Source organism: Nyctereutes procyonoides, unplaced genomic scaffold (assembly GCF_905146905.1).
Source record: "Nyctereutes procyonoides isolate TBG_1078 unplaced genomic scaffold, NYPRO_anot_genome, whole genome shotgun sequence".
Lineage (NCBI taxonomy): Eukaryota > Metazoa > Chordata > Mammalia > Carnivora > Canidae > Nyctereutes > Nyctereutes procyonoides.
The window spans coordinates 14,659,925-14,683,153 of record NW_026575132.1 but is presented as its reverse complement, the minus strand read 5'-3'; the positions used below and the strand labels follow the sequence as shown (position 1 = coordinate 14,683,153).

At 43.1% G+C, this 23,229-nt stretch overlaps 1 protein-coding gene and 1 long non-coding RNA gene across 11 annotated transcripts in view; one reads left to right on the top strand and one right to left on the bottom strand.

Moving 5' to 3' along the window:
* The window catches only part of LOC129522771 (uncharacterized), a 34,959-nt gene extending 21,757 nt beyond the window's left edge, over positions 1–13,202 (bottom strand). Inside the window, exons 1-3 of one of the 4 annotated variants that reach the window (XR_008666984.1) lie at positions 13,107–13,202; positions 12,351–12,918; positions 707–12,016 (exon numbers count right to left, since the gene is read on the bottom strand). This is a non-coding gene — a long non-coding RNA (uncharacterized LOC129522771). Of the gene's footprint in view, positions 1–706; positions 12,017–12,350; positions 12,968–13,106 lie in introns of those variants that run through there. The other 3 variants (XR_008666986.1, XR_008666985.1, XR_008666983.1) reach the window with 3 other exon arrangements.
* The window catches only part of INO80D (INO80 complex subunit D), a 68,613-nt gene continuing 58,348 nt past the window's right edge, over positions 12,965–23,229 (top strand). For 3 of the 7 annotated variants that reach the window (XM_055345157.1, XM_055345155.1, XM_055345150.1), the window contains exon 1: positions 12,998–13,159. In XM_055345157.1, the coding sequence (XP_055201132.1) occupies positions 13,152–13,159 (8 nt within the window). In that variant the 5' untranslated portion in view covers positions 12,998–13,151. Of the gene's footprint in view, positions 13,160–13,702; positions 13,865–23,229 lie in introns of those variants that run through there. The other 4 variants (XM_055345156.1, XM_055345152.1, XM_055345151.1 and 1 more) reach the window with 3 other exon arrangements.

Genomic DNA, 23,229 nt, shown 5'->3' with positions numbered 1-23,229 from the left:
AGATAGGAGCCTGGGGCAGCTGGGTGGTTCAGTAAGTGAAGCGGCTGCCTTTGGCTCAGGTCATGATGCCAGGGTCCCAGGATCCAGTCCCACACTGGACTCCCTGCTCAGCGGGGAGCCTACTTCTCCCTTTGCCCCTACCTCTGCTTGTGCTTTCTCTCTCAAATAAATAAAATCTTTAAAAAAAAAAAAAAAAAGAGGAAATCTTCCAATTGAAAGAAATAAAGGATAAATGGCCTGCAAAGACTATTTACGTGAGCTACATGATACTAAGTATCATGAGTCTCTTTCCCTACAATTTTTTCTGTTAGCTTTATTTCAGAGAGATGGACACCTAATGTAAGGACTGAATGATAATTTATCACATCATCAGTGATCACTGTGCAGAGTATTCTAAACTTTGCTGCTTATACATTTTAGGTACATAATTCTTCCCTCCTTCCTCCACAGACAGAAACATAATGCTTACCATTTCTAGCTCAAGACTGGCTTAACGGCCTCCTCTGAGGTTAATGTTAACATCGTTCTGGACAGAGTAACAGGAAGCATCTGGGTATCTTACCACAAACTGAGATGATCCCTTCTTTCACCATTTGAAGTACAAATTCTGTTGGTATTAAATTACTTAATTCCTTCTGCTTTATTCATTAATACATTAAAACATTCAGATATATAAAACATCATAAAAGCTCTGGGAAAACCAAAATGATTTATGACTATGTAAATATTTATTTTGTCCTTCCCAGTTGGTCAATATTGATTTTTTCTATTTATTTATTTTTAAAGTTTTAATTTTAATTCCAGTTACTTAACATATAGTTATATTAGTTTCACGCGCACAATACAGTGATTCAACCCTTCCAGACATCAGCCAGTGCTTATGACAAGTCCACTCCTTAACCCCCGTCACCTATCTCACCCATTCGCCTCACCCTCTCCCCATGAAAGCTATTCTTACAAATCTTTGGTTTTTATTTCTAGAACCATCTATGGCTACAGGAAAACTCAGGGAATAATGTTAGTCAATTAACAGCTGCCACGTTACCTAGGGGAGCAGATGGTATAATTGATCATGTCCTACAAAATGGGGAAGGGAATACTTAAAAACAGTTCCTCAAATATGCCACAGAGTTTCCACACAAAAGGCAATAATGAAAACCATATTTTTCTCTTGTATGTTTGGTTTTACTTCAGGTGATATTCTTAGACTGTATTTTTTATTTTTAACCTGTAAGTTTTTCAATATTAAGTGACATTAGTCATTTAAAAAGAGAGTTTTCATACAGATTAGTCATTTAAAAAGAGTTTTTAGCAATAAAAAATGTACAACAAGGGGCAGCTGGGTGGTTCAGTGGCTGAGCATCTATCTGCCTTTAGCTCAGGTCATGATCCCAGGGTCCTGGGATCGAGTCCCGCATCAGGCTCTCCACAGGGAGCCTGCTTCTCCCTCTGCTTATGTCTTTTGCCTCTTTCTGCCTCTCATGAATAAATAAAATCTTAAAGAAAAAAAAAGAATGTACAACAGAAATAACCCAACAGAAAAATGTAGCATACTTAGCACCACTCCCAGATTTTTTAGCTAGACTATAATAATAATGGACAATTGGAATATAATCCTTAAGGGTGACTGGCATAGTTAGAATTGTACAGATACTATTTTACTCATCACCTTGGACTCTGAGATTGACAGATAGTCCACATATGCTTCCTTAGTACCCTTCTCATTTAACCTATTGACTAACTCTATCTTCATTATACAATTGTCTCAAAGCCATTGAACTGGTGAAGAATTCAAAATCTCAAATATTAATTTAATAAATATTTATGGTGCATATTTTGTGGCAAACACTGTTCTAGATGCTTAGTGAACAAAATTTTTTAAAAAAGAAAAGGAGGGGTGCCTGGTTGGCTCAGTTGGTAAAGCATCTGACTTTTGATCTCCAGGTCATGAGTTCAAGCCCCATGTTGGATGTGAAGCCTAGTTTAAAAAAAATAATAAAATTTAAAAAAATTTTTTAAAGATTTTATTTATTTATTCATGAGAGAAACACAGAAAGAGGCAGATACACAGGCAGAGGGAGAAGCAGACTCCCCCAGAAAGTCCGATGTGGACTCAATCCTGGGACCTCGGGATCATGACCTGAGCCAAAGGCAGACACTCAACCACTGAGCTACCAGGCACCCTAAAAATTTAAAAGAAAGGAGGCGGGGGAATACCCTAGCTTTCATGGAACATAAGTGTATGTTCTCCCAGTGTGGAGCTCAACACAAGGCTTGAACTCATGACCCTGAGATCAAGACCTGAGCTGAAATCAGAAGCCACCCAGGCACCACAGAACTTACATTTTTTAAGTGGGATCTGTATAAAATAAAACATCTCCAAAACAGTAATTCTATTCTCTCTTGCCAGACAGAAGCCACTTGAGGGGAGAGGCTACTGTTTCCCCAATATCCTAATCATAGTGCCTCGCACACCATGATTCATAGGTACTCCTTGAATAATTAAATAGCAGAAGATCCTTTTTACTTAAATATAAATAATAGTTCTTCATAGCCAGTCGTATCTGTTCGAATTTTTCAGCTTGCCTTTCAAAGTCCCCTTAATTGGGCCCTGCCCTATGTCTTTTTCAGCACACAATTTGTTGTACTACAGAGAAGACATACTCACTCCTGCTTTATTTACCATATGCCACTTCCTCTGCCCCAGGTAACTAAAAACCTTCTCCAGTTATTTTATTTTTAAATATTCTATTTACCTATTTTACAGAGAGAAAACAAGCAGGTGGAGCAACAAAGAGGGAAAAGCAGGCTTCTCGCCAAGCAGGGAGCCTGACTCAGGGCTCGATCCCAGGACTCCTGGGTCATGACCTGAGCAGAAAGCACTCTTAACCCACTGAGCCACCCACGTGCCCCTAAAACCTTCTCCATTGAGATTCAACAAACACTGATCTAGGATCTTCTGTGTGCCAGGGCTGTGCTAGAGATTTCCATATATCTTCTTGGATCTACATAAGCATACTCTCACATTCTAGGGAGAGAAAGACTTGGCTCTGAGATCTGAGAGTGGCCCAGCTACTATGAGGCAGGCCTGAACTTCGACAACAATCCGGAGCACCTTTCGCTCCTTGCTCTGCCCCTTTGGTTCCCTATTATGAGCCCTTGCTTGTTCTCCTGGGCTTCCTTGATCTTACCTACCTTTGCAGCTAGATTATAAGCTCCCTGTGCCCAACTGGGTACCATATTTTACTACCCTACAGAGCCTGAGTGCCATGCCCAGCAAGCACTCAGTAAATACTTCACTAATTGAAGGAAGGCTAACCAATTTGGGCTGAGTATCCTATTTTCATAACCTTTGCAATAAAATCCATCTTTTTTTTTCTTTAAAAATTTCATTTCTAAGTAATCTGTACATTCAATGTGGGGCTTGAACTCACAACCCCAAGATCAAGAGTCACATGCTCTATGAAGGAACTAGCCTGATACCCAACAAATTCCATCTTTCAAATTAAGTTTCACAGGGTCAGAACTTGCTGTGTGAAAAAACAGCAACTTTTTTCCTTTTAGTTTTAAATACCTCACCTGAGATTTTAGTTATCTCTGGCTTACAGGTAAACAACTTAAAGTTCAGCTCATCTTCCTTCACTGCCTTTCATCACAACCCTGTTCAGTTTATTTTCCAAGCATGGAGGTCCTAGTGTTTCCAGGTTTTCTATCATTCTTGGACCACACAATGGCCTCTTTACGTCTTTGAGTTCCAACATGGTAAAACTGCACGGCAACTTGCATTTTCATGAGATAACCTAGCCAGTGTCATGTGTTCTCATCAGCCAGTAGATGTGTCCTCAACATGTTTAGCTTGGCCAGCAGTTGAGAAAAAAATAAGAAACTTAGTATTTTTAAGCCTAGTGGTCTCAAGTTCCTCCTGGGTTCCACCTCTCCCTACAGTCTTCACCCCGGCCAGTTCGGACCTTTATCCTATATGTCAACTGTAAAGCCAACGAGAGGACAGGGCCTGTCTGCTTCACTTTTTAACCACTGCAGGACCCTACAAATTTCAGCCTGATTAATACATAGCAGTAGTAGCTCTTCAACTTCTTGTCCCAATCCACTGTAAAGATACTTATATGTGCTCATAACTGAAGAGAACTGTTTCATGAAATAAACTTTGACCACAATGACTCTGGATATTTTCTATTCTCTAGTATTCTATTCTTTAGTAGGTCATTAGCTGCAAAGTTGATTTCCTAAGTTCCCTGTTTCAAACACAACATGCCACAGAGGTTGAGGTCAGTTCTCTTGGCACTGCATCACCTAGTACGAGAAGACCCTTGTGATCATTTTCCGTTAGGGTCAAGTGCTAGGGAAATGCTTAGCAGTCTGGCACATAGCTCAGTGAATACATGTTTGTGGCTCTGTGTTGACTGAGACTGATCCTACTGTTAAAATATATACTTCAATCACATTTTTAAAAATTAAATTTTCATTTCATCAAAAGTACTAATAACTTTTTTTTAGTACTAATAACTTCAAAGAGAAATCTCACACAAATCCTCCAAGAAAAGTCAATATGTAAATAGGGTTTTAATTAACATATTTGTTCCTCAATACTTTGGAAATCGATTTTAGAGCAAAGCCCCTTTTCAGTTTTTTTTTTTTTTTAAGGTTTTATTTATTTATTCATGAGAGACACACAGAGAGAGAGGCAGAGATTCAAGCAGAGGGAGAAGCAGGCTCCATGCAAGGAGCCTGATGTGGGACTCGATCCCGGGTCTCCAGGATCATGCCCTGGGCTGAAGGTGGCGCTAAACTGCTGAACCACCCCGGCTGCCCTCTTTTCAGTTTTCTAATTAAAGTCCTACTTTGATTCCAGTCACTTTCTATAAATTCAGGGAAAAGAAATAGAAATGTTCAGTGAATGGAGTGGCTGTTAGGTGTCAGGTAGTATACTACATATGGTCCTCTAAGTCATCTTATTCAAGCAGTAGTCTTAAGAATGAGGGCACTGAGGCCTGAGAGTTTAGGGAACTTGCCTGTTTGTATAGCTAGTGAATAAATATTAGCTACGGGATTCACACATGGTTTTCTAAACCCCACACTTTAACCTAACACTGTGTTTGCATTTTAAAACAATGAACTAATACCTGTCTGATAAAATTGCTAGTTGGAAATGTTATATGTGTCAAACATCCACTATTTCCTTTGTGGGGTTGCTCTTTTTGGAGATATTTCATAATCTGGGGTGTCTCAGTGATGTCTGGTCAGTCAGGCATCCGACTCTTGGTTTGGGCTCAGGTTGTGATCTCAGCGTCATGAGATAGAGCCCCTCATTAGGCTCTGGGCTCGGCATGGAGTTGGCTGAAGATTCTCTCTCCCTCTCCCTCTGCCCCTAAACGCTAAGCTCTCTCTCTCAAATAAAATAAGTAAATCTTGGGATGCCTGGGTAGCTCAGTGGTTGAGCGTCTGCCTTCAACTCTGATTGTAACCCTGGTGTCCCGGGATCCAGTTCTGCATCAGGCTCCCTGCGAGGAGCCTGCTTCTCCCTCTGCTTATGTTTCTGCCTCTCTCTGTGTGTCTGTCATGAAAAAATCAATAAAATCTTTAAGAAAAAAAAATCATTAAACAAAAAGATATTTTATAATCTTTTTATGCTTATCAGAAAAATCTTTGTTAAATACTCCTATGGAAACTTTTTTTTAAAGGATTTTACTTATTTATTCATGAAAGACACGAGAGAGGCAGAGACACAGGCAGAGGGAGAGAAGCAGGCTCCCACACTGTGTGCCCGAAGTAGGACTTGATCCAGGTACCCCGGGATCACGCCCTGAACCAAACACTCAACCACTGATCCACCCAGGGGCCCCCCTCATATTGAAACTTAAATGCATCTCATTCTTTAGAATGGTTAATGAATGAGGGTTTAACTAGTCACAATATTCTGTTGTGTATTCTGTGGGTACTCTTCCTGTACTCCATTTTATATTTAATACCTTGACTGAATCTGAAGGACACACCAAAATCTCAGCTAAACCTAGAATTCTTTATTGTAGACTGTCAACTATGTGGGTATTCAAAACTATCTCGAGGGGCACCCACCTGGCTCAGTAGGTAAAGCATGAAACTCTTGATCGTGGCGTTGTAAGTTCCACCTCCATGATGGGTGTAGAGATTACTTAAAAATAAAATCTTAAAAACAAAACTATCTGGAAAAAAAAAATCAGTGGACTGTTTCTGTTGTAATGTAGATATTTGGTATGCCATAATCTTAGTCTCCTTTCATCTTTTTCTGTGTTGAGGTCAACTTGTGACTAGTGCTGCTAAGCCCACTGTCTTGGTAGTGTTTCAAAACAAAACAAAAAACAAAACCCCACTCCCTGACCTTGAGCCATACTGCCTGTAAGGTGTTTAATGGCAAGCAACCAAAAAGGGCAGTTAACCTTTACATAACACTTATTACCTGCCGTGGGTCTCACAGGCACTATACCACTGAATCTTAGGACAATACAGTAAGGTAGGTATTATTATTATTTTCATTTTGACAAATGAGGAAACTGAGAGGTTAAATAGCTTGCCCAGGATCACACCACCAAAGAAAGTGGTAAAGCCAATTCCCTAAACCAGATGGCCTTGACTGGAGATTAAGCTCCTAACCACTTCACGCTCTTTTGCACAGAAGGAACAGGCATGGAAACAAATAAGCAAACTCCCCCTAAAGAACCTAGAAAACAATGCATTAAATTAAGAATAAGGTCACTGTAGACTCAGGTTGGCACCAGAAGGCTTTTGGGATAAGATTTTGAGGAAGGCATCAAAGCAGAGTGGGAATAGGGCATCAAGACAAGAATGGCCATGGCTTGCTGTGTGGGGCAAAAAACCAGCCTCAGCCTAATAGAAGGATGAGGTTGGATAATTTTTAGTACAATCTTTTTTTTTTCTTTTAAGATTTTATTTATCTATTCATGAGAGACACACAGAGAGAGGCAGAGAGATGGGCAGAGGGAGAAGCAGGCTTCCCGTGGGGAGCCTGATGCAGGACTCGATCCCAGGATCCCGACCTGAGCCAAAGACAGACGCTCAACCACTGAACCACCCAAGCATCACAATTTTTAGTGGAATCTTATTTGAAGTAAATAATAATAAAATAAAATAATAAAATAAAATGCAAATACCTACTTGTAAGCTCACATAGCACCCAAACATGCATAAAATAAACACTATATAGTTAAGGTAAAAAGTACAATTTTTGGTTACGGAGGTTTTCCCTCCTGGTGTACAACTGGCCTTACCCTTTAATAATTAATCAGCTTATTTCCCTCACCTGAATTTGAATCAAGCTACTTGAGTTGTGTTAATAGTAATTTCTTATTGGGGCGCCTGGGTGGCACAGCTGGAGAAGAGCCTGACTCTTGGTTTCGGCTCAGGTCAGACTCTCATGGGTCCTGAGATGCAGCCCCAAGTGGGGAATCCGCACTCAGTTGAGAGTCTGCTCCAGATTCTCTTCCCTGCGTCCCATCCCACCCGCGCCTCTCACGCTCTCTAAAATAAATAAATAAATATTAAAAAAAAATAGTAACTGTTTACTTTAATTGAATGAAAGAATCTCCCCCTTTTCCCCCACCCTTACTACTGAATTCTGGTGGTCTCTAACAAATACATGGCAAAGATGTTACAGTACAGGAAGTCCAGTGTTACTAATGAACATGTTCCAGAACATCACTGTCCATTAGCTGTTTCGAACCTGGAATTTATTTTCCCATGGACATAGTGGTTAAGTTCCCAGTGGGTCTACATAAGCTCCCTTAACCAGGAATGCAGCAGAAATGAACACTATAATCTTTGCGTTGACCTCTGCCTGTTATTCTGAGGGCTCTATGGATTTCTCTTCTTACTACAAGGTCTTAGCTAACAACCACTTTGGGGACAGTTTTCCATTGTCAATTATAGAAAAGGCTGACAATCATTTATAATTCTAACGTAAATCCAATCATTCATACTGCTTTTGGGTGCTTCCTTTTACTAATCATTACTTAAAATGCAACTTCAGTTGGAGAGTTGTTTTCCTTAACGTAGGTTAATAGTCTATAGACCACCCCCAGAATGCCAACAGCCGAGGCTAGGAGGTTACATTCTTCTGCCTATGGCATGATAAGGTGGCTAAATGGCACCAGGGACACGTCTTGCCCCTGCTGCTGCCGGTGACCAACAGGGTCCTGGAAGGTATCTTTTGGACCTTGTGGGAATTAAAAAAGAAACAAACAAAAAACCCCAAGATTTTCTTGGTTTCTGGCTTGGCATCAGGTAGTAATTCTCAGGTACCCTGGGTTAGGTGTTAGGACTTGAGAGATTACCTGATCATGTGTGTTTTGACTACAGTTGAATCCATATTACAGAAATTTCATACTTAAATCATCTAAAGCCATGTTGTGGACGTCTGCCAAACATGCTGGTCTCAGAAACATTTTCTTGCAGGGCACAGTAACCACAATAAAACCAAATCTTTGTTTCAGATAGATATATTACCAACAAATGTTTCCAAAACAGAAATGCTTAAAGTGAAAAAAAAAAAATTGTGTCTATGGCCATTGTAATAGTGTGGTTTTAAAAAAAACTTTTAGGCTCTGTACACACGCCCTACTTCTACCTTTTCACCTCCTTGGGAATTTTTACACCGGTAGGGACTTCTGATGTGACTTTAGAGTCTGTCTTTAGAAATGTTATGATAAATATCTATATAATTAGGGAAGGTTTATATCCATACCCTTTTCCCCCCACGAAAACCCCATGTATAATTTGTATAACCACGTCTGCTGTCAGGGTATTTTTTTTTTTAGATTTTATTTATTTATTCATGAGAGATACATGGAAAGAGGCAGAGACATACGCAGAGGGAGAAGCAGCAGGCTCCTTGGAGGGAGCCCAACTCAGGACTCGATCCTAGGACCTCATATTCACACCCTGAGCCGAAGGCAGATGCTCAACCACTAAGGCACCCAGGTGCCCCAGTCAGTGACTTTTTAAACACTTAATGATTCTGTCAGCAAACATTTGTCAACAAAGGCATGGTTTTATTGCTTAAAGACATCTAATACATTAAACATGCATAAATCTTTCATTTAAATTTACAGTCTATGAATGAGATGTTTTAAGACTATAGGTGGTGTTTCCTTAATAACTTCACTATAAGTGTTCATAATAGGTGGTTAATTTTTACAATAATAATTAATACCAAAATGCAGATCAGTGAAAGATTCTAATATAGCAAAAACATTAAGGCAAACATTTCCTGTTTCAACTAAAGGCCAAACTGCTTGTGAAATTAAGACACAGTAACAGAATGAATAAAACACTACGGCTTCAAGTATCATTTCAGTAAAACTCAATTGACAATTTGCATTCCTCAAAAGAACAGAGACCTAGTTACTAGACCTCAGCAAGGTGAGACAGGCCATTGGTTGCCACTAATGAAGGGAGCTCCCATTGCTGGCTACTCAAAATTTGGTTTTGGCATAGAGCATGAGGCAGGAATTTAGCATTTCCAGATAGAGCTGTGGTAGGCACCTCGGAAATTCTAAAGCACAAGAATTTGAAATCTTTTTTAGAAAGTTTTAAAGCCAAGGTCTACGCCCCTTGAAATGTAGACAGTTCTCCTAACTGTATTTAAATGAAGAAAGCAGGAGGAGGGGGCAGCCCAGGTGGCTCAGCCATTTAGCGCCACCTTCGGCCCAGGTTGAGATTCCGGAGACCCGGGATGGAGTCCCATGTGGGAGCCTGCTTCTCCCTCTACCTCTGTCTCTGCCTCTCTCTCTCTGTGTGTCTTCCATGAATAAATAAATAAAATATTAAAAAAAAAAAGGAGGAGGAGGAGGAGAGAAAGGAGGGAGCTCTTGCGGGTATTAAATGAGAGCACAGATATGAAGTGTTTGGCAAGGTTACCAAAATGCAGTAGGGGCTCAATAATATTAGCCAAATTTGAGTACTGGGAATTTTACTAGGCAAAAATCGGTTTATTTAAGATTAATTATGGCAGTAGTTTGTTGTTTTTTTAAAAGATTCAACTTATTTATTTGAGAGAGAGAGAGAGAGAGAGAGAGAGAGAAGCAGACTCCTTGCTGAACAGGGAGCCTGAGTTGGGGCTCGATCCCAGGACCCTGAGATCATGATTTGAGCCAAAGTCCCCCACTTAACTGACTGAGCCACCCACGAACCCTAGTTGTCAGTAGTTTTGTTACCATTTGCAGCTTCTAGGAATTATGGAGACACAGCACCTAATAGGAGTTCAATGATCGACTAAAATACTGACCAAATTCACCAATATTGCAAATATAGTGAGACTTCTTCTTGGTTAGGCTGTAATTCCCCAAATCTGGGTTATTTAGCTCAACTGGTGGATAAACATGATGGATTATAGCCATATACACACCAAGCTTTATAGAGAGAAAGACACTGACATGCTAAGATTATGCATCATATCCCATATCCCTATCATGCAAATAAGTTTGTGGGACACAACAGGGATTGCAGAAAAGGGTGCAGTCAGCTTAAAGTGAACACATCTTAATTTCTTGAAAAATGCAAAGCATACCTATAAAGTCGCATCATATAGAAGAACAAGTTTGAAACACGTTTTTCAAGTCTACTGGAGTTCTACGTTAAGGCAAGTAATTTCCTTGTTAGACCAACGTGCTTGATCTCCAAATGTTTTTTTAAAAACTCGTAGATAGGCAGCCCGGGTGGCTCGGCTCAGCGGTTTAGCGCCACCTTCAGCCCAGGGCCTGATCCTGGAGACCCAGGATCGAGTCCTCCCTGCATGGAGCCTGCTTCTCCCTCTGCCTCTCTCTCTCTCTCTCTATCTCTCTGTGTGTGTCTCTCATGAATAAATAAATAAAATCTCTTAAAAAAAAATCCTTAACTTAAAAAAAAATGTAGATAGAACACAACTTCACAGTTGAGGTTTCCAAGACGACAGGAATCAGTTTTCTTTCATTACTTTAGATTTTTCTACTAAGGAAACAACAACAAAAAAAGACCACTAAAGAAAACCCAATCTACTCAGGTACTATATTCAAATTTAGATGATAAAGATGGGGGTCAACATGAAAGTAATAAATATCTGATATATGCATTATCTGGACTCACTTTAACATTATGGGAACTTCCAAATTTGGAAGCTCAAAAAAGAAATATTTTTAAGTGGAGTCACCAACTGATGACTAAGTGCTTTGCAATACATTTTAAATAAGAGAAATGAAGTATTCTGCTGATTCAAGGCACTAATTTGACAAATCCATTCCCACTGGGCTAGCCAACATGTCAGAAAAAAGTAACTTTTAGTCCAAGATTCGATTCATCGTTCCCTATAGAACATCCAAAAAGATTCTCTGGTCACTTTCTAGTATTCTTCTCTTTCTTTGCAAAAATAGAAAAGCATCTCTGTAATAATTTCTTCTCCTCCAATAATAAGAGTTCTATGGGAATTGTTGCAAGGGGGCGGCACTGGTCTTCTCTCACCTCTGTGCCACCTGCCTCAGTTTTGTGCGACTTTGATCCCAGTTAAGCGTCGCTCATTAAGAAAAAGTAGACCCGTGACATCCCCTGCAACATCTTAAAAGTAATTTATACAGGCTGGAAGCACGCTGGGAGTCACCAACTAACAACACAGCAACTCCAACAGAAACAGAGTTTTCTCCGTCTGCGACACAGAAAGTGGACAGCAACACGTGCGATGCACCCAAGATCCAGGGAATCCAACTAGGAAACCCAGTATCGGGATATAACCAGCACATTTTTCTTAATAAAAGCAATTCTAAAGAAAGTCTAAAGCTGTCTTTCACATCTATTTCCAGTTTTACCTTTCTTCCTGGGTAGACCATCACAGAATCAGAATCATTTCCAGGACCGTGGTCAGTGATGCTTCAGTCCTATTTAACCTCTCCCGTGATCTCTGCCTCGGTGGGCACTGTGCAAGACCAACAGCTGTATCACGCCTTCCTGGAACACTTAATAGGCTTGATTCCCATTGCTTTGAGGAAAGGGAGACAAAAGAAGGCACCCCTTAACCATGGTCTTTTATGCCATCTCAGTGTTGAGGCCAACACCTAATACCCATTTTCCTACACAAGGCAACCTGTAAATAGGTAAAAACACACAGACAGACGAAGTGGCTAGTGCAAATGTATAAACTGACCCCCACCTCCCCCCACAGACATAGAACTTGGCTCTGCAATGGAGAAAAAAAAATCATGGTTAGTTAGCCTGGAAAAATAAAATTAAAATTAAAACACCACTGCCAACGACATGGACCCCCCCCCAAAAAAAATTTTTTTTTAAATAGAAAATAGAAAAACAATAATCACCGGAAAACCTGTGTCTTGTAAAGATTTCTTTCCAGCAGAAGATGCAGAAACATCCCCCCCTCTCCCCCCGGGGGTGCCACGGAGAGGGTTTTTCTCAAGCACCCCCGGGGTCTTCCCCGCTCCCCCCGCCCCAGGCGCCGGTGTAGACGGCCGGTGTGGACGGTTTTCCGGAGATGAGAAGTCGAGATGTGTACTTTATCGGGAGCGGGTGCACTTTTCCCCCCGGCCCCCCTTTGCTCGGCCTCCAAGATGGTAGGAAAGTTGTCGTTTCGGAGGCCGAGGAGCGGCTCTCTGGTGTTATGTCCTCGCAGTGCCTGTAGTGGTGCTGTAGGAGGCTGCCGCCTCTTCTAGTGCGGCCCCGGCAGCCCTGCCTTCTTGGCTGCAGAGTATATTCAGGGATTTCCCCTTAATAATCACCGACCCCGGGAGCACTTTTGAGTTTCCAAAATAAAAATATGATCCTCACCCCTCTTGCCTGACCGGGAAAGGCTCCCGCCGGAGCCCAGGGGGGAGCAGCAGCAGCGGCAGCCGAGCCTCCCGGTCCATCGCCAGCGCCTCTCACTCCGATCTGTCAGCCCGGCCGAGGGAGAAAGGGGGGAAGGAGGAGAAGAGAGAAAAAAAAAAAAAAAAAAAAAAAAAAAAAAAAAAGCAGCTGAAAGGTAAGCAGAGGCGGCCCGAGGCCCGGCCCACATCCCCGGGCTCCCGTAGGGCGGCGGGCAGGGCCGCGCGGGCAGGGCGGGCGGCGAGCGCGCTTACGTGAGGCCGGGGATCCGCCGGCCCGCGTCAGGCCCCGGGCAGAGGATGAAAGGGTGAGAGGGGCCGGCGCCGGGGCGGCGGGGCGGCGGGGCGGCGGGGGCGCGGGGGGGCGGCCCCGCGGGGCTGGGGGGCGGCCGGGCCCGGGCGGGCGGCGCGGCCTGCGCGGGCCGGGGTGTGCGTGGGGGGGTGCGCCGGGGCGGGGGGTGGCGGCGGCCGGCTAGGCCTCGGGCGGCCGGGCCCCTCCGCGGCCGCGCCCTGCCCCGCGCCCCGGGCCTCCGCGCGGCCCCCCGGCTCCCCCGGGGCCTCCGGGCGGGACGGCGGCGCTGCGGGGCCCGGGGCGCCCGGCCGGGAGGCTCCCCGCGGGGCGGCAGGCCTCGCAGTGGGCAATGGGCGCCCGCCCGCCCCTTCCCCCCGGTCTCCCGCACCCCCTCCTCCCCCTCCTCCCCGTCCTCCCCTTCCTCCTCTTCCTCCCCCCCCCCCCCGGGATTCCGGTAATAGTTGAATTTATTTATCCCCCCTCGGCGCTCCGGGCGGCCGGGCCGGGCCGGGGCGGGGCGGGCGGCCTGGCGGGCGTGGGGTGGGGTGGAGGGGCGGTGAGGAGTCAGGTGCAGCCGCGGCCCGGAAAGTTTCCTCTCAGGCCCGAATTGGGGGCTGCCCTCCTGGCGGGGAGCCCTGGTCCTAGCGCCCGCGACCCCCGAGGGCGCGGGGGGCAGCACTCGGCTAGTGGGCAACTCTTTGCCAGTTCCCGTCCGTCCAAGGTACTCCGCCCCTGCACCCCTCGCCCGCGCCCCACCCCGCTCCCCGGCGGGCCCTTCCCCGGCGGCCCTGCGGCCCGCGCGCCCCCACGCCCCCGCGACCCCGCGACCCCGGCGCCCCGGCTGGGGAGGGGGGCCCGCTCTGCCCCTTCGGAAAAAGTTTTCCAGGGAATTTTTTTTTTTTTTTTTTTTTGCTTATTAGTTAGTGACTGGGCTTTTGCTGTGGGAGAGGAGGAGGTAAATTCAGGTGGTATTTCTACCGGGCAGGCTCTCCTAATCGCCTCTCTCTCTCTCTCTCTCTCTTTTTTTTTTCTTTTAAAAAGCTCTTAGCCCCCGAAAGCGGGGGTGTTGGTTTCCGAGGAAGCACCCGCCGCCCCGCGTCCCTCCCGGACTCGCGTGGGTCTCGAGCCCCCGTCCTGGGCGGTCCCCGCGGAGGGAACGACGTAGGGAGCGGCGGGGAGACTGACAGGAGAGGGGGCTGCGCTGCTGCGGCGGCCCCCACCCCCACCCCCACCCCTCCCTCCCCTCCCTCCCCTCCCCACCCCCACCCCCCCCCCTCCCCTCCCCAGGCCTAGGAGTTTCCTGCCCTCTGTGGTCAGGGGCTGGTAATAAATCCGCCCCAGGAGTGGAGCCCAAGGGTGGGGTGGGGTGCGGTGCGGTGAGGTGTGTGTGTGGGGGGGAGACCCTGGTTGTCAGAACCCTCAGGAAGCCTTAAAAAAGATCAGGAGGAGGGAGAGGAGGTGGGCAGGGCAGCTCCTGACACAAGGTCTAACAGTTTAAGGATGAGTGGTTGATTTATCCTGACAATAATAACTCTTCGGATTTGTGGGATAGCCTTGCGTTCGATGGCTAGAGCTAGAAAAACGGGGGTTTTAAGAAGAATTTGTTATTGCCCCCGACTCAGAAGGGTCGGTGGAAGAGCCTCCCCCCCCCCCCAGGGAACTGAACATAGCTGACACAAGTGTGGTTTGGGTAAAAATTCTTTTTTTTTTTTTCTATGTTTAAACGGATTTAATTTTAGCTTGATTTCTGGTGCCATGAGCATTGAAAGTTGCAAAAAAAAAAAAAAAAAGTCAAAAAACTTAAAATTTCCAAATCTAGATTTCCTGGTTTTCAGGGATGGGATGTTTCCTGTGGCTACACTTAACCTCCTTCTGGTTGTTCTTTAGTATGGAAGTGGAAATGTTAATGGGCCCTGCCCCCACCACCAGCTCCCGGTGTGGGCAACTTTGGAGGTTATTTTTCCTCTTTTCATTTGTTCCTTTTTTACTACCCACCCTCCCCACCCCACCCCCTTTTTTTAGGGGGCCTAGGGCATTATGTTCTGTGGTTGAGAGTGTGTCCTGCCTCGCCTAGCAGGCTGTAGTTCCCCGGCGGAGGTGTTCCACGTTCTGGCCGCACTACCCCCAGAGCACTGTTACCTAGTGAAAAGCTGGCACTTGCAGGGCACTAGATAACCCATGACTTGGTCTGACTTCTGTCAGGCGTGGAAGTGAGACTCCTTCTGTGATTCTTACTAAGTGTGGCTTTCTTTTCCTTTTGTCTGCCTAAAATAAATCTCCTTCTGTCTCTCCACCATGACAGATATCCAGCCATTTAGCATTTTGCTTAAGAAAAGCTTGGTATTTGAGGTTGTATGGATTTCATACAAAAAATGCAAATTACATTTAATGGTTGTTTAACTTTATTGATTAACTGAAATTGCTTATTGACTTGGGCATTTTCATATACTTGCGCACCCAGAATTGCTACTTCTGTTATAGCTCGCCCTTATTTTTAGAGCATGTTGGATGGGAGAAAATCGTTCAGTGAGTCTCTTTTCCTAGAACATGTGAGGATTTAAAAAGATCTCTTTGCCCCATAATTCGATATCTTTAAGGGATATTGTGGACTTCTGAGCTTTCAAAAGCCTTACGTGTGTACAAATCCCAAAAGTTTTCTACTTTTCCCCGTCCTGTCCCAAACCTACATAAATTTCCTAATCTAATCGCCTCATGGGCTACTTTATTCTTGAGGGAATGGGAGGATTTGATTTTTTTAAAAAGTTACATTTTATTTGAAACTACTGAGACTTTCAGGGCAAATACTGAATTAATTTTAAATTGCCAAGGTAATATATTTTTCACCATTAAATATTTAGTTTCGAAATCAAAAGTAGATGTTTAATTTGTAAGTCTGAAATAAGCACGTTCTATTTCCTCTGAAGGATGGTATAAGGAAATTTGTATACTCCCACCCCAGCTATTTTCCTCAGCAAGTGATTTTAGAGAGAAACCGAATACTACTATTTTAGAGACATGAATTTTAGTTTATACGGATTTTAAAATTTTGAAGTCAGAGCACAGAAAATTAAACCTGTCGTTTCAAAAAAAGTGCTGATCCATTCATTCTTACCTGAGATGTTTCCCAAGGGTTCGAGGCTCTCACTATCCAGGTTTGGAACAGTAGTTCTAAATAATGAGAGGTCATTTATCTCTGAATGCAGTTGGCAACGTTCTCAGACATGTAACACCCCGTTTCTCCCCACATACACCTGGTAACTTGTAAACAATAGATGAATAGGTGAGACTGGGTCGGAGGCAGCCAATTGTCCCCAAAGCAGATACTCTGCTGCATATACAATGGAGTCACATTTAAGTCCTTGTAACTCATGCTATTGCCATTCTGCTTTGCAAAACAAACAGCAATGGAATCTCCTTCCCACTCCCATCAGGTACCCGTCTGTCCCAGAGTCCTCACAGTCATGGCTGATTTTAGAGATCATGCTTCTGGCTCTTGTGAGATACTTGCAGAGATAACTCTTGACTAAAGTTAAAACCTTAAGCCTCTATCTTTTCCCACCTTCACTTAATATGTCAGGCTATGTCGTTCTGATTCTTTCCCAGATTGTAGTTTGTTTTTAAACAGCTTCTCAGTTAACTTTTATTTGTAGTGTGGTATCCTGCAGTCAGACACATTTGGACTGGGCTTTGGGTTCTTTTTTTTTTTTTTTTTAAGATTTTATTGATTTATTCATGAGAGACACAGAGAGGCAGAGACACTGGCAGAGGGGGAAGCAGGGTCCCTGTGGGGAGCTCAGTGTGGGACTCTATCCCTGGACCCCAGGATCACCACCTGACCCGGAGGCGGACCAGACCCTCAACCACTGAACCACCCAGGCGTCCCTGGGCTTTGGGTTCTAATCCTAGCTCTTCCACTGGGTGGGCCACGTAATCTTTGGTTTCGTTATCTGTAAAATGAAATGTAACATTTTTTTATAGAAGTATTAGACGAGATAGCCCATGTGCGTGGCTCTTAGTAGGTGCTCATTAACTAGTCCCCTAACCCACCTTAACCTTTTTTTTATTAAAACATTTTTAAATACTGTCTCTCTTATTTGCCTGTTTTGGTTTTTTCTGACTAAAAGTCATGCTCATATTCATCCCGCCCAGACCTTATTTTTCACACTCAGGAGACAACCACTGTTAACATTTTTTGTTGTGTTCTCTCTCCTTGTGTGATTTTGTGTGTGTGTGTGTGTGTACTTGCAACACACTCTTAGGATCTTGCATTTAACAGTATTGTGTAGTTTTGTGTTGGTTAAGCGCTTGGGCTCTGAAGTCAAACAGGCCTCAAATCTCATGTGACTGGGACAAATTACTTAATTTCATGAAGTCTCGGTCTCTTCATCTGTGAAAAGGGGTGATAATAACACTTTTTTATAGGGTTGCCGTGGCTATTAAATGAGGAATCGCACATAGTTTTTAGAATGGTGGCTGATGCGTGACTTTTATATAATATTTTTTTCCTCTGAAGGTTTTTGCTATTCTGGATGTGAGATTTTTCAGTGTGAATAAGTTCTTGGCTCCATAGGTATTACTAATACCAGTAAGCATTTGAGTACAGATAGAATATTATAATTATCTTCATGGGGCAAATAAATGTTTTTGTGCCAGTAAAAAGTTGGCAATATATTCATAGAAGCCTCAGCAGCTTGATGGTGGTCTAGCTGTTGAATTCTGGGAGTTGGCGGATGTAAAGGACTGGTAAGTGCATCAGCAGGCAAAGAAAGTGGGGTTACTTCTGGTTGCTTCTTTGACACACTTGGCAGTTCTCGGCCTGCTGGCAAGTGTGCCGCATAGCTTTGAGGAAGCCCTAGTCCGGGACTTAGGTGGGTTTATCCTGGGAGGGTGGGGTGTTTACCTGAGGCATGATGGGAGTTGCCAGGACCGGTGTAGTTTCATTCATTTACTGGATTGGCTTCCTATTGGTCACAGTGGCCTCCTTATACGGAGACACATTCTCTGCCCTTGAGGAGTTTTTAGTCTAGTGAGGGGGGGAAAAAAAGGATGCCATTTACCACATTGAATGATAAGGGATAGATTAGCCTGGAGGAAGATAACCTATTTATTCTGGCCTAGGGGTAAATCTTAAAGAGAAGTAGGACTTTCCAGGATTTCTAGACTTTTAGAGTTCCTGCCCTTAGCGATTGGGAGGAGTTAGAAAGGCATTCCAAGAGGTGGGACCTGCTAGTATGAATAAATGCCTGAGGACAAAAGAGTATTCTGTGTTGCAAATTGTAGGAGTGTAGGAATAGGAATAAATAGTGGGAGGTCTCCAAGGCTGGGTCCTGAGGAGTTTATGAGGTGGGCTCGGGAGTTTCGGTTCCTTTTATGATCCTACCAGACCCTTAAGGCCTTTGGCCAAGTAAATTATTTGCGTTTTAGAGGACCCGGGTTGTACAGAGTAGAGTGAAGGAAGGCAAGACTGGAACAGGCCAGTGAGGCAGCTGCAAAGATGGAAGGTTTGAACTGAGGCCATGGCATTGACAGTGGAGATGGAGAGAAGTCAGTGGAGAGGCTGCTCACAGAGGTAAAGTGGTCTGCATAGGCTGGCCAGACGTAAATTGGGGGATCATCCTTTCAGACATGACAGCTGAAGCTGTAGAAGCAGAAACATTTGGCTTAGTCTGGTTCTTAATCTTTTGGGGGAATCTGATGAACTCTGGATTCTTCTCCAGAAGAATGCATTTATGTGTGTTTACAATTCGTGCATGTGGTTTAAAACTCTGGAATCATAACCCGTAGTCTTGGGGTAGATGTAGAGTGGAAGATAAAATGAAAGGCTGCAGAAATGTTTTGTTTTATACACTTTTTATATGTCTGTGGCTTTATCACTGCCATTTCATAGATGAGGAAACAGATTTATGAAGTAACTTGCTCAAGGTCCGGCATCTTTATTTTAACAATGGGCTGCTGACACTTTTTGGGAAGGAGATTTTGTGGGGAAATCTGGATTCTACCTTTTGAAAATTTGCAAAGATTAGAACCGTAGATCTGCGTTTTTCTTCTTTCTTTCTTTCTTTCTTTCTTTCTTTCTTTCTTTCTTCTTTCTTTCTTTCTTTTTTAATCAGGACACCTGGGACACCTGGGTGGCTCAGTGGTTGAGCATCTGCCTTTGGCTCAGGGCATGATCCCAGATCCGGGAATCGAGCCCCACATTGGGCTCCCTTTGAGAAGCCCACTTCTCCCTCAATGTCTCTGCCTCTCTCTTTATCTCTCATGAATGAACAAAATCTTAAAAAAAAGAAAAGTCAGGACAACTTGCTGGAAGTGGTTTGAGTGAGCCACCTTTAGATGAGCAAAGTTGGCCAGCCTGCCCCTGGCCCACCCCTGTGGCACAGCACATATAGGCATTTCATCTTGCATCCCTCCAAAACAAGAATAAGAAAATCTTGGGAAACATCAATATTTTACGTGTGGGAGCAAGAGAAAGGAAGCCACTGAGCTGCCAGAAAGAGATTTTCAAGAAAGAGAAAGTGGTCAAGTGTCAAATGCTGCAGAGGTTAAGTAAGATAAAGATGGAAAAGTGTATATGGAATTTAGCAACAGAGACCATTAGTTTCAGATTCTTAGAACAAAAGAACTTTGAGGACTATAGCTATAACTTAGTTTTTCTTCTGGTCCTACAATATAGGGTTTCTACAACAATTGAGAGTGACTGTGGCATGGATAGGGACACAGAAAGCATTTGTTGTAAAGGACTATTAAGTGGAGCTCATAAATGCTGTGACCAAACGAGCGCTGCTCATTGGTTTTTTTTTGTTTGTAAGATTTTATTTATTCATGAGACACAGAGAGAGAGAGGCAGAGACACAGGCAGAGGGAGAAGCAGGCTCCATGCACCGGAAGCCTGATGTGGGATTCGATCCTGGGTCTCCAGGATCGTGCCCTGGGCCAAAGGCAGGCGCCAAACCGCTGCGCCACCCAGGGATCCCTAACATTGGATTCTTAATATGGATTATAGGAAACAATTCTTAGTGGATTCTGTTAACGCTAGCCCCAAGAAGTTTGGGAGGGTCTGACTTAAGGGAGAATTACCCTGTACCATTCAGAAAAGCACTAGCAGCTGGAGAGTGCATTTTAGCCCTGCAGATTCTAGATTAAAATGATAATACCAATAAACTACTACTTACTGCTTCTAATAGTAGTTAAGATTAAGTGATTACTATGTGCTGGGTACCATGCTAAGTACGGTTCATGAAATACCTAATTTAATTCTCCTAAACGACTCAATGAGGTACATGCTATTATAGTCCGCTCTTTACATATGAGAAAACTCAAACCTAAATAGTTTGCCCAGGTCACACACCTAGTAATTGGCAGAACCAGGTTGGACCATCACCTTTGATGCGCACCAGAGCCGAAGGGTGCTTTCACCTGCTTGGTAAACCAGCCTTACCTTTCTCATGAATCAGCTGAGGAACTCAACCAGCGTAAAGGCCATTTTAATTTAAATTCATTATGCAGACTGATTTGTACAGTGCTGTTTGAGCACGGTGTTAGGCACATAATCGATGTTCAGTGAGCACTTATTTACTTTATTTTGAACTTTAGTTGTGCTGAGTATTATTTATATTTGGAGGTGATAGACAATTTTTCTCTCTGATCTTTCTCTTCAGATCACATCAGTGGGCAGATTTTCATCACTTCAGCATCTAATCTTACCACTTTCCATGTTGATATGTGGGATGTTAGGTTTTTGTTTTTGTTTTTTTAATGAACATGCTCAACTGTTTAGAATCTCATTACCTTTTTGAGCTCCGTGAAGTTGAGCTAAAACTTATTTCAAAAAAAGCTTAAAATGGGGAGAAAAGTTTTTTAAGACCTGAAAGTATAGGACTCTGATAAGTGAATGTGTTTTTCATTGTGTTAATGAATATATTAGAAAGCTAGCATTCTGGAAATTTAGGTGCCGGATTTACAAAAATTGCAAGGTATGTTGTTGATCTAGATCTGAAACAGGGATAGAATATAAAATTACAGATAGCAATTAGGGGAAAATGCTGTGGCAGTGAAATGAACATGCTTCTGAAACACGAGACTCAAAAGAACAGTAATGACATGCAGAGTTTCCACATGGATGTGGTACAGTGGTAGTCCCAAAGAGACTAATGTTCATATCTTGGTCAGATTGCTTTGTGTGTTGCTTTGGGGAGACTGAAAGGGCCATAGGTTGCTTTTGTGAAAATCTTGTCTTCCTTTTCTCCCTGCTAATGTCTTATTCCTCTGTAATTGCAAAGAAGAAACTATGGAAAGGACTTGCTTTTTTATTTTCCAGTTAAACTCAGCATATAATATCAAGGAAGGTGTTTTTAAGATTTTTACACCTAAACATTATTCCCTGCTTTTGAATTCCAGTATATGGATATGTATGCTGTGGAAATATTCATTCTGTGAGACTATTCTCAGTAATCGTTACTCTTGCCTTTTGGTAATGAATAAGGGTGTATATTCTGCTGCTGCTCTAAAGTGCTTAATTACTTGCATTCTCTTCTTTAAGGGAGCATAGATCCACTTATATTCCAAACAAGTTATTTCCGCAGCTGAAGATAACATCTACAGTTGCTGGTTAGGATTTTTTCTTCTATTTTGAAGTGATACTGATCATGCGTAAAAAAGTAGAGCTTAGGGCACAGCTTTTCTTCTTCATGGATTAGGCCGTGCGATAAGGTTTAAAATATTAGGGTCTGTAAGAATTTGATTAAGATCATGTGGACTTTATACGTTTCTTCTCTTTATATCTTTTTAAGATTTTTTTATTAGAAAGCATGAGCGGGGGGAGGGGCGGAGGGAGAAGCAGACTCCCCACAAGCAGGGAACCCCACTGGAGGTGGGGTTCCATCTCTGGACCTTGAGATCCTGACCTGAGCTGGAGGCAGACACTTAACCAGCTGAACCACTCAGGCACCCCTCCTCTCTTTGTATCTTACTACAAATGTTACATGAAGGCTCCCTGAATTTCGCCTTTGGAGTTGGGGTAAAGAACTTCAATTGTACGAGGCTACATGTAAAAATGAAGAAAAAAGTAGTATTTTTTCTGAGATCTGCCTTAGTGCTCGTTATGATTTCTTTTTTAATTAAAAAGAAAAACTCATTGATGTAGAGAAGACCAGATGAATGATTGTTTCCAGTTTATAGACAAAGTGATTTTGATATTAAATAACACTCATTTAGTAGGAAGTTCGATTTTGAAGCAGGGAGCCATTTTCCTCCAAGATTCGTTACGTAAAGTGAGTCTTAATACTTTAGGGAATTGGAAATATTAAGTATGAAGAATAAATTGCGCTTTTTTTTTTTTCTTTAGAGAGTGAGAACATGAGCTGTGGGGGAGGGACAGAGAGGGAGAATCTTTTTTTTTTTTTTTTTTTTTTAAAGATTTGTTTATTTATTCGTGAGAGGCACAGAGAGAGAGGCAGACAGAGGGAGAAGCAGGCTCCATGCAGGGAGCCTGATGTGGGACTCGATCCCAGATCCCAGGATCACACTATGAGCCAAAGACAGACACCCAACCGCTGAGCCACCCAGGCTTCCTGGGAGAGAGAATCTTAAGGAGCCTCCACATCCGGCCTCAAGCCCAATGCAGGGCTGTATCTCACAACCCTGAGAGCATGACCTGAGTGGAAATCAAGAGTCGTCACTTAACTCTCAGAACCACCTAGGCACCCCTAAATTGAACATTTAATAGAGGGATTTGAAAATCAAGTGTTGGTTGATTAAAAAAAAAAAAAAAGGAAGGAAGATGGAAAGAATTATACAGAGTTGGCTTTTAGTAGGATTTTAAAATATTAAAAATCAAAGAAATGGGAAGAAAATCACAGAAAAAAAATTAAGATCGAAGAGAAGTTGTTTATAAGATGTTGAAATTAAACACCTCTTTATAATGTCATAGAGGTGATTAGTGAGAGTTTTGGCAACTTGTCACAAATACTGAAAGAGTGCAGTTGGGTAGATTAGTGAATTCTTCGAGTTAGAAAGATGTTGAATAGGCAGATTTAATGCATTCTTATATATTTTTCAAACATTATTTGCTGAATAGCAATTATGTGA